Source organism: Rhinatrema bivittatum, chromosome 4 (assembly GCF_901001135.1).
Source record: "Rhinatrema bivittatum chromosome 4, aRhiBiv1.1, whole genome shotgun sequence".
NCBI classification, from domain to species: Eukaryota; Metazoa; Chordata; class Amphibia; order Gymnophiona; family Rhinatrematidae; genus Rhinatrema; species Rhinatrema bivittatum.
Genome location: NC_042618.1, coordinates 300,190,189 through 300,206,590, shown reverse-complemented (window position 1 = coordinate 300,206,590; position 16,402 = coordinate 300,190,189). Strand labels below are relative to the sequence as shown.

General features: G+C 50.2%; 1 protein-coding gene across 3 annotated transcripts in view; it reads right to left on the bottom strand.

The window, feature by feature from the left end:
* DPH6 (diphthamine biosynthesis 6) overlaps positions 1–13,909 on the bottom strand; it is an 844,298-nt gene extending 830,389 nt beyond the window's left edge. For 2 of the 3 annotated variants that reach the window (XM_029600210.1, XM_029600212.1), the window contains exon 1: positions 13,787–13,904. In XM_029600210.1, coding sequence (XP_029456070.1) covers positions 13,787–13,809 — 23 coding nt within the window. In that variant the 5' untranslated portion in view covers positions 13,810–13,904. Of the gene's footprint in view, positions 1–13,786 lie in introns of all 3 variants that reach the window. The other variant, XM_029600211.1, reaches the window with a different exon arrangement.
* Positions 13,910–16,402: the final 2,493 nt, after the last annotated feature.

Genomic DNA, 16,402 nt, shown 5'->3' with positions numbered 1-16,402 from the left:
AATGTATACATTCCATTTGGGATGCAGAGGGAATAGAATCATTCCCTCAGTGGTTAGAGTATCTCCCAAACGCGACACTGGTTGGCAGGAGCAATTATGGGTGATTTGCCCAGCAGATATCAGAAAAGGCACTTTCCTCATGTGAGAGAAATCTTTATCTGCTGCTGGGGAGAAGATTCCCATGAGAGGGAATCCAATGCCAATACTGCAGGAAGCCAGAGTTTGGAACAGATTCCCGCATGCCTCGAGGCATCTCAGCTGCGTGGTAGCACAAAGTGGTGGAGTGAGTGCTCCTCCCCGACAGGATCTTAGATCCAGCGAGATATAGGGAATTGCAGAGGAAGAAAACAGCCACTCAGAGGCAGGAGAGTGAAAACAACCCCTTCCCTGAGCAAAAAACAAGTGGCTGAGGGGGAACCTACTACGGTTGCCTTTTATAAGCACTGTTACTGTTCAATGTAAACCGAACTGATTTGTAACCTTTTACAAGAATTTCGGTATATAAAACTGTTAAATAAATAAATAAATACATACATACATACAAATGCTGGCAAATATAACAATATATCACAAAAATTCACACAATATACCCAAAATTAATGACATATGAATTCATTATAATTATAATTTTTATTGCATACAAAATTTCTAACAAAACATTTCAACAATTACAGTATTTTCTCTTCATCTAATACACAGAGTGAAATCAACTTCCAAAGAACCCCATAAATCATTAAAACAAAACATTCATACACATGCGAACACCTTAAAAGAATTGTTTTTTTTCCTCTTTCTTTGTAGTGAAAAATGTTTATAACATTATTCAATCTGATCGTAACACTCCCTCTTTATGACGTTGTTCCATCAAAGGTTTACACTCCCAACATGTTTCGCCATCCAATAGGCTTCTTCAGGGGAGCACACCACAATTCACAATTGACACCAAATCTTCAAAAATGATCTTCTTCATCAATTCATCCATGTGTATCCACTCTCCATTCTCGACCTTCAGCTCATCCAATCTATCCACATCAGGAAAAGGTTCTTAGAAATCCCACATTTATTCCATTCCTCTTTATATCCACACAGGGAAAAACAATACCTCCTTTATCCCATTCCACTTTCACAAAGACACTCACAGAGACGCTCACTATCCCCCAACGTTTGCACGTCACAACTCACAGCTGTTTCCAAAGCTGTTTCCGTCTTTGGAAACAGCTGTGAGACGTGACGTGCAAACGATGGGGGATAGTGAGCGTCTCTGTGAGACAGGAAAGGGTGGACCAAGGTTTTGGATTTCAGTAAGTATTGGTTTTGTAAAAATCAAAGTGGAAGATGACAAGGCCTAAAATGGCTTACCAGTGGAGGTTAGTGGAGGCTAGCACTGTGTCAGATTTTGGACAGATATGGAGAAAAAGGGTGGGAGGGGGGTTGAGAAGTTTAGTGAAAGACATAGATGGAGGAGCTAATGTTGATTTGTGTATGGGAATCTGTTTACTCATCTAACCAGAGTAATAGAAAACCAGAGGAAGAATCTTAAATGGGCAGTCAGGATGGGTCAATTGGCCGTTACTTGCTGTCATTTATTATAAAAAAATATATTTTCCTAGCGTGTAGCAGATGGACTCAGGACTAATGGGTGTGCTCCTGATAGCAGTTGGAGTCAGAATCAGATTTCAATCTGACGTCATCCTACATATACCCGTGCAGCAAGCACTGCTCTCCAGTATTTCTCAGTCTCCTAAGCAGTTTGGGACTCTACACACGCTTGCACAGCGTTAGAAAATCCAAACCAAAGAAGAAAGAAAAATCTTACCTCTACAAGACGAACCCCGCTCTCCTGCGGTGATACCTAAGGGTCCCTCCCCCTCCTGAGGTGATTTCCGAGATCCCTCAGAGGTAAACCTCGGTCCGGTAGCCGGTTCCCGGTGTGGACTTAGCCCCCAGGAACGGGAGTGGCTGAGAGGCAGCGGGTGCAATCCCGAGTGCAGCGGTGAAGGTATTTCCCTCTCCCCCCACAGCCGGAGACCGCCCGGCACAAGACCGAGAAGCGCCAAGACAAGGGAAGGTAGAAAACTTTCTTAAAGTCTCTGGTCTCCGAGGCTCGGATAGCCGCACAGACCGCCCTTCAGCATCTGTACTATCAGGTTGAGCAGCCCCGTCCGGGCTAGACCCCGATCCTGTGCGAGGGTCCCTCCATGTGGAGACCCTCCAGGGGGCCACCATCTTGCCTGCGTGGTCGTCAGCGCCAACTCCCCGCACAACTGAGCTGTGCACACAGTGACAAGCCGGGCACACAAACTATTCGTGCGCACAGCAGCGCGCGCATCTGGGCCGTGCGTACAGCGACTCACACAACAGCACCGGGCGCACAGCGGCACGCTCAAAGGCACACAAATTAGACCTGCGCGCACATCTCTCTAACCGCATCGGCGTACCCGGAGCGCACAACTAAGCCTCCCAGCACAAGCATCTACATGCACAGACAAGTTTTGTACAACTCAACGCACACAAATCATGGCACCACCAGCCAAGGACAAGCCCTCTGCCCAGCCTGCAACCTGAGAGCTGCACATCCCGCAGTGGTCTCTGCCCTGTGCCTACAGTGCGAAGAGGCTCTGGGGGAACCGAAGCAATGCCCTCCCCAGCCAGTAGAGGAATCAGGATCTAGCGATGACAGTACCCCGGACCTCTCTATCTCCGGCTTGGTCCCTCCTCAGACGGGCTCCTCGGGGAGCGCCGATGGATTCAGCATGGACCCAGGAATCTTTTCCTGGGTGGAATTTTTCAAAGGGCTACAAACCTTTGTCCAGGCGCATCTGGTGCCACCTGTGACACATCCACAGTCCCCACCAGAAGACCAAAACCTTCCAGGCCCATATCAGCCTCCCCGAGACATCCCTTCGGGCAAAAGCTTCCCCTTGGGGACCAGATACCTTGGAGGAAGAGCCAGACTCCCTGGAGGAAGGGGAAATCCCTCCAGGAATGGAGCAATACCGAACCATGATGCATTTCTTCTCCAAAGAGGAGCTACCAGATCTCATGTCCCTGAGCCTTTAGACGCTGGCCATCCCAGGCACAAGTGCCGCAGGGGAAACAAAGTCGAATCCCGTTTTGGTCAACCTCCGACAGGCCTCATGCTACTTCCCAATGTTATAAGCCGTACAAGAGCTGATTGACCTGGAATGGAAGGCCCTGGAGGCCGGCGTCAAGGGAGGATGGGCCCTAGAAGCCCTATACTCCCTGGAACCCTCAGCCAAAGAACTCCGAGGGTTCCCCAAGGTGGATGAAATGGTCTGCGCTATATCAAATCGCACTACCATCCCAGTCGACGAAGGAGCTGCGCTCAAGGATACCCAGGGCAGACACCAGGAATCCATCCTGAAACAGTCATTTGATGTCGCAGCTATAACCCTGCAGATCGCTGCTTGCTGTGCCTTGGTGACACGTGCCTGCTTGTTACTCTCCAGGGAGGCAACCACATCCGTCGAAACATTAAAACCGGCAATATCCTTCCTCATAGATGCCACCTCAGCCAGGGGCGTCTCATCCATTGTAGCAGCCAGAAGACAACTCTGGCTCCGAAGTTGGTCAGCCGACGCAACCTCCCAGACAAAACTCACGAGAATGCGCTATAAAGGAGCCCTCCTGTTCGGAAGTGAACTGGAGAAATTAGCCGACAAATGGGGCAAATCCCCAGTACCTCGGCTACCGGAGGACAGGAACAAAAGAAACCAACACCCCTCTCCCCAAAGATCCAAAGGCAGAGGTGCCCAGCATTTTAGACCGTACAAAAACACACACCAAGCACCTCGCCCTGCAGGCAGGGGTCAGTCCTTTCGGAACAGACACAACAAGAGGGGAGCCGGCTCAGGCACAGGCCCCAGCCGCACCCCACAATGAGAATCAACCGACCCATCCACAGGAAGAAGCCATAGGGGGCAGACTTTCCCTCTTCTAACAAAGATGGTTCGAGATAATGTCAGAGAATTGGGTCCTAACCATCATTCAAGAGGGATACTACCTGGACTTCCACAGCATCCCTCCAGACAAATTCGTGAGATCACAGTGCTACTCCAAGAGGACAGCAGTGAAAACCACACTGACAAAACTACTCAGCCTGAAGGCGATAACCACGATGCCCACACACCAACAAAATACTGGTCACTATTCCATCTATTTTATCATCCCCAAGAAGAAGGGAACGTTCCAGCCCATTCTGGACCTCAAGACCGTCAATTGCTACCTGAGGGTACGTCGCTTCTGCATGGAAACCCTACGCTCGGTCATAACGGCAGTACAACCAGGAGAATTCCTGGACTTCTCTGGATCTATCAGAAGCCTATCTCCACATCCCGGTCCATCACGACCATCAGCGCTTTCTATGCTTTGCGATAATGTAACATCACTTCCAGTTCCAGGCGCTGCCATTCGGGCTAGCTATGGCTCCCTGGACGTTCACCAAAATCATGGTGGTAGTGGCGGCGGCACCGAGAAAAAAATGAATCCTCGTACACCCATACCTGGACGATTGGCTGATCAGAGAAAAATCTCCAGAGGAAAGATATCAAGCAACCACCAAAGTCAAAGATCTACTGCAGAGCCTCAGGTGGGGCATCAACACAACCAAAAGCTGCCTGCAGCCCTCCTAATCTCTAGAGTACCTGGGAATCCAGTTCAACACCAAACAGGACAAGGTCATTCTTCCTCCTACAAGGAGAAGGAAATTGATGGACCAGCTGCGGAAACTGCTGAACTGCGCTCGTCCCACGGCATGGAACTACCTCCAAGTCCTCGGACTCATGACATCAACCCTAGAAGTCGTCCCATGGGCAAGGGCCCACATGCGATCCCTACAACATTCACTACTGTCACAATGGAACCCAATGTCCCAGAACTACTCCGGTCGCCTCCAGCTACCGGCAGAGGTTCAGACCCAGCTCCAATGGTGGCTACAAGAAGACCATCTGAACAAGGGAGTAAGCCTATCCCCACCAACCTGGGTCTTGCTCACCACGGATGCGAGCCTGCGAGGGTGGGGAGCCCACTGCCAGGAACTAACGGCCCAGGGGCAATGGGACAAGGAAGAGTTGGGATGGAACATAAACCAACTGGAAGCCCGAGCAGTCAGACTAGCCTGCCTAAGATTCAGTCACAGATACCGGGGCGAATCTGTCAGAGTCATGTCAGACAATGCCACAATAGTTGCCTACATCAACCGCTAGGGAGGAACCAGAAGCCAACAGGTGTCCCTGGAAATAGAACCCCTGATGACGTGGGCGGAAACAAACCTGCAAGGGATCTCGGCCGCCCACATTGCGGGAAAAGACAACTTCACTGCGGACTACCTCAGCATAGAGAGTCTGGACCCAGGGGAATGGACACTGTCGAATAGAGCCTTCCAGCTGATAGTAAACCACTGGGGAACCCCAGCCATGGATCTTCTGGCAACCGGGTCCAACACCCTTGTTCCCAATTTCTTCAGCTGCAGACGAGAACCACAATCCCAGGGAATCGACGCCCTCGTCCAGACCTGGCTACAGGACATCCTGCTGAATGCCTTTCCTCCTTGGCCACTACTGGGCAGGATCATCCGCAAGACAGAACACCACAGGGGGCTGGTACTTCTAGTGGCCCCGGACTAGCCAAGAAGGCCATGGTATGCAGACATATGAAGACTTCTTACGGGGAACCCTCTGTGCCTACCTCCACACAGGGACCTGCTTCAGCAAGGACCGATCTCCCATGAAGACCCAGCTCTATTCTCTCTTATGGTCTGGCCATTGAGAGGACTCGCCTGAAAAAGAGCAGATACTCTGGGGCAGTGATTGACACCTTGCTCCGAGCACGCAAGTTTTCCACATCTCTAACTTACATACAAATATGGAGAATATTCGAAGCCTGGTGTGAAGATCGCGAGATTCTGCCGCGGACAGTCAAAATCCCCATGATCCTGGAATTTCTGCAGGATGGATTGAAGAAAGGGTTGTCTCTCAACTCCAGAAGCAAGTTCCCTTTCCTCTGCTTCCACTGACTCATCCTGATCCTCCTCATCCACCTGCCCATTCAATGCCCTGAGGAATGCAGTGATTCTGTGGGTGAGGGGTCCCTCTCCACGGATGATTGAGGTCTCTTTGAAAGAGGACCCTGCTTCCCTGGGGCCTCAACTAGAGGAATCTCCCCCATATTATCCATAATCTCTGGGGTGTCCCCTTCTGAAAGTCCTTTCATATCACAATATACTTTATACATTAACCTTATAAATTCTGAGGAAAATTTCTGTGATATCTTCTTACACTATGCCTTCCACTCTTTACCTCATGGGTCTTTTCTTAGACCTGCTGATGGCTTTTCTTGAGCCTCTGGGCTCTTTCGGTCATGTCCTGCTTTTGAGCAATGCCCGACACCATACATCTAGACCCCCTTGGGCTGCCAGCAAATAACTCTGTTCTGGCATCTCTCTTTCTCACATATGCCTCTGCCTTACCTTTATCCTGAGGCAAAAGGCTGCCATTTTCCCTCTCAGTCTACTCTGCCAACAAACTTTCTCCATCACAAATCAGGCAGAAAGATGCTGCTTCACTGTATTGACAACAGGCATCATCACTACTACACTGGTATAGGTCCATCCTCCAATGAAGCCGCATCTCCTTCATCTTTCTTGGTGTCCGGATCCCTGTCAGGGATACCCTTGGCGAGGCGAGGCATGACCCAAGGTATGCTGGGAGGGCAAGGCCTTCCCAGCTGGGGTTCTGGCCGGGCAGGGGCAGTAGCCGACTGCGCCTGAACAAAGGCTTGTAGGCCCTGAAAGAATTCCAACCAATAGAAGGCCATTGGGTCCATATTTAGCCCAGGAGGAACTGGGGTAAGTGCTGCTGAACTGCCCTCTCCTGGGGCGGCGGGGGGGAGCGCCCTGGAATTGCTCAGGGCCGGGGTGCTGCTAGACTGGAAGGGCCTGGACTTGAAAAGTTCTGAAAGTCCAGCCCTCCCTGGACTTCCTCACAGAGCTGTCACAGGAAGGATTCCAGGTCAGGCTGAGCAGCTCTAATATGTCAGACAGCACAAAGGAGTGTCATTTGAGCTTCTTTGTTGCCAGAGCCATAATAGTCTGTAGCTTGTGCGTTCAGTCGGATAATGCCTCTTCAGCCCGCATAAATCAGAGCAGCCGGTTGTGCGCGCAGTTATGCGCACAGGAGTGCACGTTAGGCACACAAGAGCCGGCCCCGCATCGCACGTACTGACGGACAATGGAGGGAAAATGGCGTCGCAACAAAACCGTGCACAAGATGCGGCTGCCGTGGTCTGCCATGTGGAGTACCCACTGAGTCTGAAGCGGGGCCTAGCCCATCAGGGGGCCGCTCAACCTGCTTGGAAACCCCCTTCCTTTGCCCTATCGGCGTCCAGAATGATGTCGGTAAGGCGCGCTGAGCAAGGAAACCAAAGGAAAGACTTACCGAAGCCCTTCTTTGGATAAGAGGAGTTCTTCTCTATTTACCTGGGCTCAGTGCTTACCAGCTGAGTACAGAGATGGTCTCCTGCTGCGGGGACAGGGCTTGGGCCATCACCACCGTGCTCGGCTTCCTGTTGCCTTTCAGCTGCTTCAGCAGCAAAGCCCACACTGGAAACCGGCTATCGGACCAAGGCAAACCTCTGAGGGATCTCGGAAATAGCCTCAGGAATTCTCAACTGGGGGAGGGACCCTTAGGTATTATCACAGGAGAGCAAGGCTCTCTCTTCTCCAATTTAAAAGTAGAAATTTGAAGGTCAATTTTTTCCTCATCTAAAGAGTACTGTGTTCCCGATAGGAAACACAATCCACATCTGCTAGGAGATGGAGAGATACCGAATGGCTGAGGTCACTGCAGGGGTATATCTAGGGTGGCATAAGCTTTGAAACCTGACTCCGTCTCCATCTTCTAGCAGGGGAGCACATAACCCGTTGGTCCTGAGTCCATCTGGCTACACGCTAGGAAATAAGGATTTTAAAAAATCCCCTGTTATCCATACCTGGCAACTTTTGATTTCCAAGTGCCCTGAAATTGTCATGGATTAGCAGGCTCAGAGGAAGTGGGATTGTTGTGCACACATATGCTCCATCTTATACACACACACATACGCTTTCTCTCTCACTCTTCCACATACGCTTTCTCTCTCACTCTTCCACATGCTCTCTCTCCTCCATAAATATAAAAACATATGCTCGCTCTATCACTCACTCCCCCTTGAAGCAGAAGGCAGCAGGAGCCTTCTTCTTCAGCCCCCATGACCAAAGGAATGACTTCCAGCCACGGGGGCCAACCTAACTCTGGCCTTCCGGCAGGGCAGAACAGGGCAGGGCACGCTCCACCTCCTCAAAAGAAGCAGCGCGGCCCCGCCAAAAATCGACAGTGTGATCGGCGGGGCCTTAGCAAGCAGATAAGCAGTGTGGCCCCGCCAGAATCAGAAGTGAGGCCAGCAGGACCGCACTGCTTTGCTACTTACTAAAGTCCCACCAACTACGCTGTCAACTTCGGTGAGGCTCTGCTGCATTTTCTCTTACCGAGGCCTCACCAACCACACTGCTCTCTCACAGGCACATGGAACCCTTCAGTAGCAGCGCTTTCTCACAGGCACATGGAACCCTTCAGTAGCAGCGCTTATGGCCATAGACACACTACAGCTCTGGTACTCTCACAGGATTCTCAACAACAGCAACCCTTCCTATAAAAAGCAGCACTGCAAATATTACACCAGGTCCTACAACACCAATTCACCTCCTGTTGGGAAAACACAATGAACAAGAATGCTATAGCTCCCTACTGCTAGCAGAATACTTCAGCTCAGTCACACTTGCAGAACACAGAAAAACCTTCACCAAACACAGAATAGCTGACCACAAATTACAAATGTGCATACAAAAACTGAAATGGAAATCCCAAGGAGTCAGACTCTGTATGCAGTACAAAACTGGAAAACTAGAAATGCAAATACATTTCGTCAGGGCTTTGCCTTCAGGGGCACTTGCCAGTACTGAGGATGGGCACCTTTTCCTCCATTTGCTTTATTTTCCCTCTGGTCACTCAAAAAAACAAACAAAAAAAACCATGCATCTTGCATGAGAGTACCAGCAGATTTTTTTCCAGAAAGAAAGCACTGCAATTCCCCCTATGCTTAAGCCAAACCCCGTTTTCATTCTTGTGGGGAATTGGGTTTGTTATGTTGGAGCTGCCAAGTACTGTCATTGTTCTTGTGGAGAATGGTGAGTGTTTTGTTATATAACAATCAGGGCCCCAACATAACACTTCCCACACCTCTCTCCCCTATGTGGTACTTTGCTTCCCCAGTCCAGCACCAGCATCCTCTAACTCCTGACAGCAGCCAGCCAGCCTCCATCTCAAAGCTAGTCAGCCAAAACTACACCCAAGCAAGCCTCCAGTCTCGGACAGTCCTCCCACGCAACCAAAATCAAAATACAATCCCCATCCCCTGGTGAGCCAACTATCCTCCAGCTTCAGACAGTACCCTCCCCCACCCGACAAGGCTCCAGCTTCAGACCCCCCCCAACCAGTCAGCCTCCAACTTCAGAACCCCCCAAGCCAGCAGTCCTGGCTCTAGATTCAGACCTCCCCCAGCCAGTCAGCCTACAGCTTCAGAACCCTCCAAGCCAGCAGTCCTGGCTCTAGATACAGACCTCCCCCAGCCAGCCAGCCAGCCTCCCTAAACACTTCATTTGGAATACTGTGTACAATTCTGGGGACCACACCTTCAAAAGGATATAAACTGGTTGGAGTCAGTCCAGAGGGTGGCTATTAAAATGATTAGTGGTCTTTGTTCTTGAGTATATGCATATAGATTTACAGATTTTAACATAAGCACACCACACCAGCGAGGAGAGGCCAAAGCAGCGGCTGTGTTACACATCTTTGGCCACCTAGGGGCAGCCATGACGACTAAATATGAATACCCTAAAGGAAAGGCAAGATATGATAAGGCCATTTAAATATTTCAAAGGATTCCATGAACAGGAGGTGAGCTAATTTCAATGGAAAAGACTCGAACAAGGGTCATGGGATGAGGGTGAAAGGTAGTACACTTAGAAGTAATCTTAGGAAACATTTATTTACAGAGAGGGTAGTAGATGCATGGAATGGAGGCGGTGGAGACAAAAACAGTATGTGAATTCAAAAAAGCATGGGATAAACACAGGGGATCTCTAGGGGAGTGAGGAGAATTGTAAGAGTTACATAAATTGGATGGATGGTCAGAAGAGACCATTTGGTCTTTTTCTGCCATCATGCTTCTATTTTTAGACCTCCTCGAAAGCCAGCCTCCAGCTTCAGACCCCTCAGTCAGCCAGTCAGGACCCAGCTTCAAACTTCTCCCGCCAGCCAGCTTCAGAAACATGCCCCCCCCCCCCCCCACCACCACCACCAAGTCAGCCTCCAGTTTCAGATGCCCCAGCCAGTCAGCCAGACTAAAGCTTCAGACCTTCTCTTAGCAAGCCTCCACCTTCAGATCTCCCCCTAACCAGGCTACCAACCTCAGCTTCAGAACTCCCCAGCCAGCCAGATAGCCTCCAGATTGAGCCCCCACAGCCAGCCAGCCAACCAGGCTCCAACTTCGGACCTTCACTAGCCAAGCAATCTCCAGCTTCAGACACCCCCATCCCCCACACTAGGCTCCAGCTTCAGATCTTGCCCAAGAAAGCCTCTAGGTTCGGAACCCCCTAGCCAGCCATCCAAGCCTCAGCTTCAGACCTTCCAACACCAGCCATACAGCCTCCAGCTTCAACTCCCAGCCCAAAGCAAGCCTCCATCTTTAGACACCCCCCCCACCAGCCAACCAGGGTGCATCATAAGACCTCCCTAGCCAGCCAGGCTCCAACTTCAGACCTCCCTCAGCCAGCCAGCATCCAGCAACACCTTCCCCCACCCGCCAAACCAACCTCTAGCTTCAGACCACAAACAGCCAGGTAAGCAAACAGGTTCCAACTTCAAATCACCCTCTAGCAAACTTCTAGCCTCAGATTCCTGAAGCCAGCCAGCCTCCAGCTTCACCCCTCCCCCAGCCAACCAATGAGTTTCTGAACCCCTCAGCAAGCCAGCCAGCATCGAGCTTCAGACTTCCCCAGCCAGCCAGCCTTTGGCTTCAGACCCATGGCTCTCCAGTTAACCTGCCAGATTCCAGCTTCAGATGTCCCCCAACCAGTCAGCCATCCTCCAACTTTCAGATCCTAACCACCAGGCAAGCCAGCCAGCCTCAGCTACAGACCTCCCCAGACAGCCAGCAAGCAAGCAAGCGAGTCTCTAACTTCAGAACCCCCTTCCAAACAAGCCAACTTCCGCTCCCCCAGCCAGCCAGCCTCAACTTCTGAACCCACCCTCCAAACAGGCTCCAGCATCAGACCTCCCTCAAGCCAACCTCCTGCTTCAGAAACAACACACACACAATCCAGCCTCCAAATTCAGAATCTCCCAGCCAGTCAGGATCTAGCTTCAGAACTCCCCCACCAACCAGCTAGCTTCCATCATCAGATCTCCTCTGCCAGCCAGCCTCAGACCTACCCCAGCAACAAGCCAGCCCAGTTTCAGAAAGACTCCCCCCACACCAAGCTAACCTCCAGTATCAGCCAGCTGGTCAATTAGCCTAAAGCTTCAGACCTCCTCCTAACAAGCCTCCAAATTTAGACCTCTCCTAGCAAACCTCCACCTTCAGACCTCCCCCAGTCAGACTACCAGCCTCAGTTTCAAACTTTTCATAGCCAACCTCAAATTCAGACCAGCCCCCCCCCCACCAACAAGCCAGGCTCCTGTTTCAGACTCCACTAGCCAACAGTTTCAAACCTCCCCCAGCCAGCAAAGCCTCAGCATCAGACCTCCCCCAAACCAGCCTCTACTTTCAGACCTCCCCCAGTCAGACTACCAGCCTCAGTTTCAAACTTTTCATAGCCAACCTCAAATTCAGACCGGCCCCCCAACAAGCCAAGCTCCGGTTTCAAACCTTCCCCAGCCAACCAGCCAGCCTCCAGCTTCAGAATCCCACACTCTACCCCACCAATCCAGACAGCCAGCCTTCAGCTTCAGACCTCCCACAAGCTAGCATCCAGCTTCAGACACCCTAGCTAGTCAGATTCCATCCACAGACCTCCCCAAATCAAGCAGATAGCTTCAGAACCACTAGACAGCCAGTCAACCTTAAACTTAAGCTACCACAGACAGCCAGCTTCTATCTTCAGACCTCTTCCTGACTCTCCCCAGCCAGCCAACCAGCCTTCAGTTTCAAACCTTCCCCAGCCAGCAAGGCCCCAGAATCAGACCTCCCCCCAGCCAGCCAAGCCTCAGCTTCAGACCTTCCAATGCCAGCCAGCCCTAAGTTTAAACTCTCAGCCCAAAGCCATACTCTAGCTTTAGCCCCCGCTCCCAGTTAACAAGCCTCCTTCATTAAACCTGCCCTAAAAGCCAGTCAGGTTTCAGCTTCAGACCTTCTCCAAGCCAGCCTCCAGTATCAGAAACCCCCAACCAGCCAAGAAGACACCAGCTTCTGATGCACTGAGCTAGCCAGCCAGCCAGCATCCAGATTCAGACCTCCCCAACCAGCCAGCCAGCCTCAGCTTGAGAACCCCCATCAAACCCTCCACTAAACCAGCCTCCAGCTTCAGACCTCAAGTAGCCAGGCTCCAGATTCAGAAACCCCTAGCCAGCCAGCTGACCTCCAGCTTCAGACCCCCACAGCCAGCTAGCCCAGACTCCAGCTTCAGACCACTCCAAGCCAGTCAGCTAGCCTCTAGTTTGAGACCCACCATCCCCAGACAGACAGCTTCTACTATTAGACAACTCCCACCAACCAGTCACTCTCTAGTTTCAGACAATCTTAGCCAGCCTCCAGCTTTAAACCCCTTCCCAGCTAAAAAGTCAGTATTCCAGCTAAGCCCCAGACCTCCCCCAGCAAGCCAGCCATAGTCTAGTTTCTGAAACCACTCCCCCTAGGCAACCAGCCAGCCTCAAACCTCCTTCAAGTCAACCTCCAGCTTCAGACCCTTATCAGCTAGCTAATCAGGCTCCAGCTTCAGACAGAATGAAACATAACTTAACACACATCACATAACAGAATAAATTTGAGTGATTCATTAAAGAACAGCCTGCTAACGCAGCTTATATCTTCCACACTTTAGAAACTGACCCATATTACACCATGCAACATGAACGGCTTCTGTAGTTTGCCTCAGCAGATGTGTATGACATGGGAGGAATAAGTAGAACTACTACTACAAATAATGAATAATACACTGATGTGAGGAATGAGTGAAATTGTATTTTACCATATAAGACCAGTATTCTGAGACATGAGGGAGAGTCCACGGAAACCTGCAAGGCTAATGATGTAAGGTATGAATAGGGTTCTTTGCCTCCTAATATTTCAGTCCACTAAAATATAAATGTAGGGAAGGTATCAATGAATCACTTAATTTCATTATCCTGCGTGTAGTTTTATTTCATATTCAAGTTAACAAAGCCACTGTTGAAACTGGACACAGGAATGCCTACAGCGTATTTCTAACTCCCCATGTGAAAATCACCAGTGGAGTGTAACGATACCTGACACCCCATGCTTATAAACCTAAGAGTAAGAACATCCTATTAATCTACACTAGCGTTCCCAGATACCTAGAGAAACTGGAGATTGATGCAATGAGAAGCACACAAGAAGCGGCTGCAATCACAATCACAAAGCGCTTTAAAGCCAACAAGTCGCAAAGTTTTAGATACATCTTCATAGTTGTTTATTATGCTTCTAAAGCAGGCGTTACCTGATCAGTGCCACCACCCTCATAGTGTAGGTAAGGGCAGGATCAGCGGTTCACTATGACTGCTTTAGTTTTAGAATCTGCACAACACGGAAGCAAACATACAAACACGAGCTCAGACAGCACACATGCTTCCGTACCACTTCCCCTGGGTCCTAACTGCCAAGGACCCTTGCAGCTTCCAAACAAGAGACTAATAGCGTGCCTGAACACTAGGAAGTCCCCTATTCTGTGCTACGCACCCCACCGACTAATAAACAAAATCACAAAGTGTTCGACTACTCGAAGATAAGATTATAACTTTGATATGAAATACAACTACGTACAAAATTAAAACTATAATGTGCTGGAATATGGTTAGGCGACTATTTAAGGTCAGTGAAGCAGTACTGGAAGAGCAATTGTGGGCAGGACCAACCCGGCTCTGGTATCCATAGCGATGGAAGTGGGCGTTGCACTGTGGTGGCCATCTTGAGATTGGCAGAAAGATGGAACTAACATGTGGGCAGCCAGAGGATGAAAGCACAAGTGAGATTTCCTTTCCAGAAGATAGCAAGCGGCTGTCATTAGCATAGACTATACCGAAAGCATTTGCTCCATGCATCGTAGATTACATTGTGTCAAAGGGTCTATTCCTTATTAACATGCACTGCCACCTCTATTTTTAGCAGTACTTTCTCAGAAAAATTGCTTATTTTGTATTCACTTTGCCACTCTGTCTGTCCACATATTGTCTCTCAAACCATTCAATTTACAGCAACCAAATTCTCAGAAAGGGTATAACTATATAGTGAGACCTCTGACTGCACACATTTAAAAAAAGGCTCAGCATCTAGAATTGCCAACTTTTCCATGGAGCAGGACCGGATACCTTGGGGGGGGGGGGGGGCAGCCGGCCACAGCTGCCTCCCCCCCCCCCCCTTTTTTCCCCCTTTCAAATCGGGCATTGATTATTTCCTAGGCAGATTCTGCCTGCCTGTCTTTGGGGCTCTGTTCGACTCTCCTCTTCATCTGCAGCTCCCAGGAGGACAGTGCAAAGTAGCAACAAGTGCGGCACAGCTATGGGAGAGGCAGAGCAGGAGGAGAGTCAAACCAACCCCCAAAAACAGACAGGTGATTGGAGCGCTGCCACCACTGATTGGCCCCTGGCCTTGCCTGACCGGGTTTTACAGTGTCCAGATACCCTTATAACTGGACCCTGTACAATAGGCTGCAAAACCGGGCTGTCCGGTCAAAAACAGCATCCCACATCACCACGCAGCAGCCGCCGCACAAGCTCATCATTTTCTTCTACCTCCCTCGTGCTTCGGTGCCTGGCTATGCAAGGTCCCTGCCGGTTGCAGTCTTCGGCGGCACTTAAACAGAGCTGCTTTTTGGTTTGCAGTGTCTGGTTCTCACACACATAAAAGTTAAACATAAAAGTATGTTAAAAAAAAAAAAAAAGTGGCAAGGAAAGCTGAGCCTTGATTCCTGTTCCTATGTTCTTTCTGCTGCTTGGCCACTCGTCTCAGCGGCCAGGCAGGGACTCATGCTGTAAGAAAAAAGCTGAGTCTGCCGAGAAAGTCAGTGAGGGGGCCATGGGGTGGAATGGGACAGCTGCAGCGGAGCCGATTTCGAGTCTGGGGTGGGCTAGGGCAGTGGTCCCCAACCTTTTTTGCACCAGGGACCGGCTTCAAGCAAGCCATTTTTCCATGGCCTGGCAGGGCGGGGTGGGGCAGGGGCTGGGATTTGGTCGTATGGGGGCAGGGTTATGGAGGGGGGTTGGATTTTAGTGCATACTTATCATTTAATTATGACATTTATAATGTGAATGTGACTCAACTCACCATAGGTTCAGAATGAGTGGGAGCACCGGGCTTGTTTCCCTTGTTTTCCAAACTTCACACCTCTCTCCGCCACCTGACGCCTTCCCTCTCATGACCTCCCCTGGCTGTGAGCACCAAACCAAGCTCCCAGTCATTCTCACACTGAACCCCAGGCAGGCTCCCATTCATTTTCACACCACTCCCTCCCCATCCCCCAGCATGCACACATTCATTCTCACACACACAGACCCCTAGGCAGGCACCAATTTATTCTCACACACACACACCACACACAGGCAGGCACCTATTCTCACAAATACAAACCCCAGGAAGACACCCATTCATTCTCATACACAGACACACCCTCAGGCAGGCACCCATGCATTCACACACACATACACCCCCAGGCAGACTCCCATTCATATACATACACACACTGAAGGCAGAGACCCCCTCTCTTACTTTTGCCAGCAACCTCAGAGCCTCTCTCATTCCTCTGCTGCCACTGCCACTGCTGCCGCGTGGCTATTGGGGAGGTGCTGATTGCTGCTACTGGCACTGAAGCCCATTCTGCTGCCTCCTCTGTGCAGGCCCCGTGGGCTTCCAGTTCCTCCATGCTGATCTCATACATTGTGAGATCCGCATAGAGAAAGTGCTACTCTTACACATTCCCAAAGATTACATGTGTCAATCAGTAAAAAGTAATTTATTTTTTTTTACATTTGCTGTCTGATCTTAGTTTTCTAATCGGTTTGTCACAGGCTTTTTTTTTCCCCACCTTCCCTTTCTTATTTTTTTGCCAATTCTTTTTATA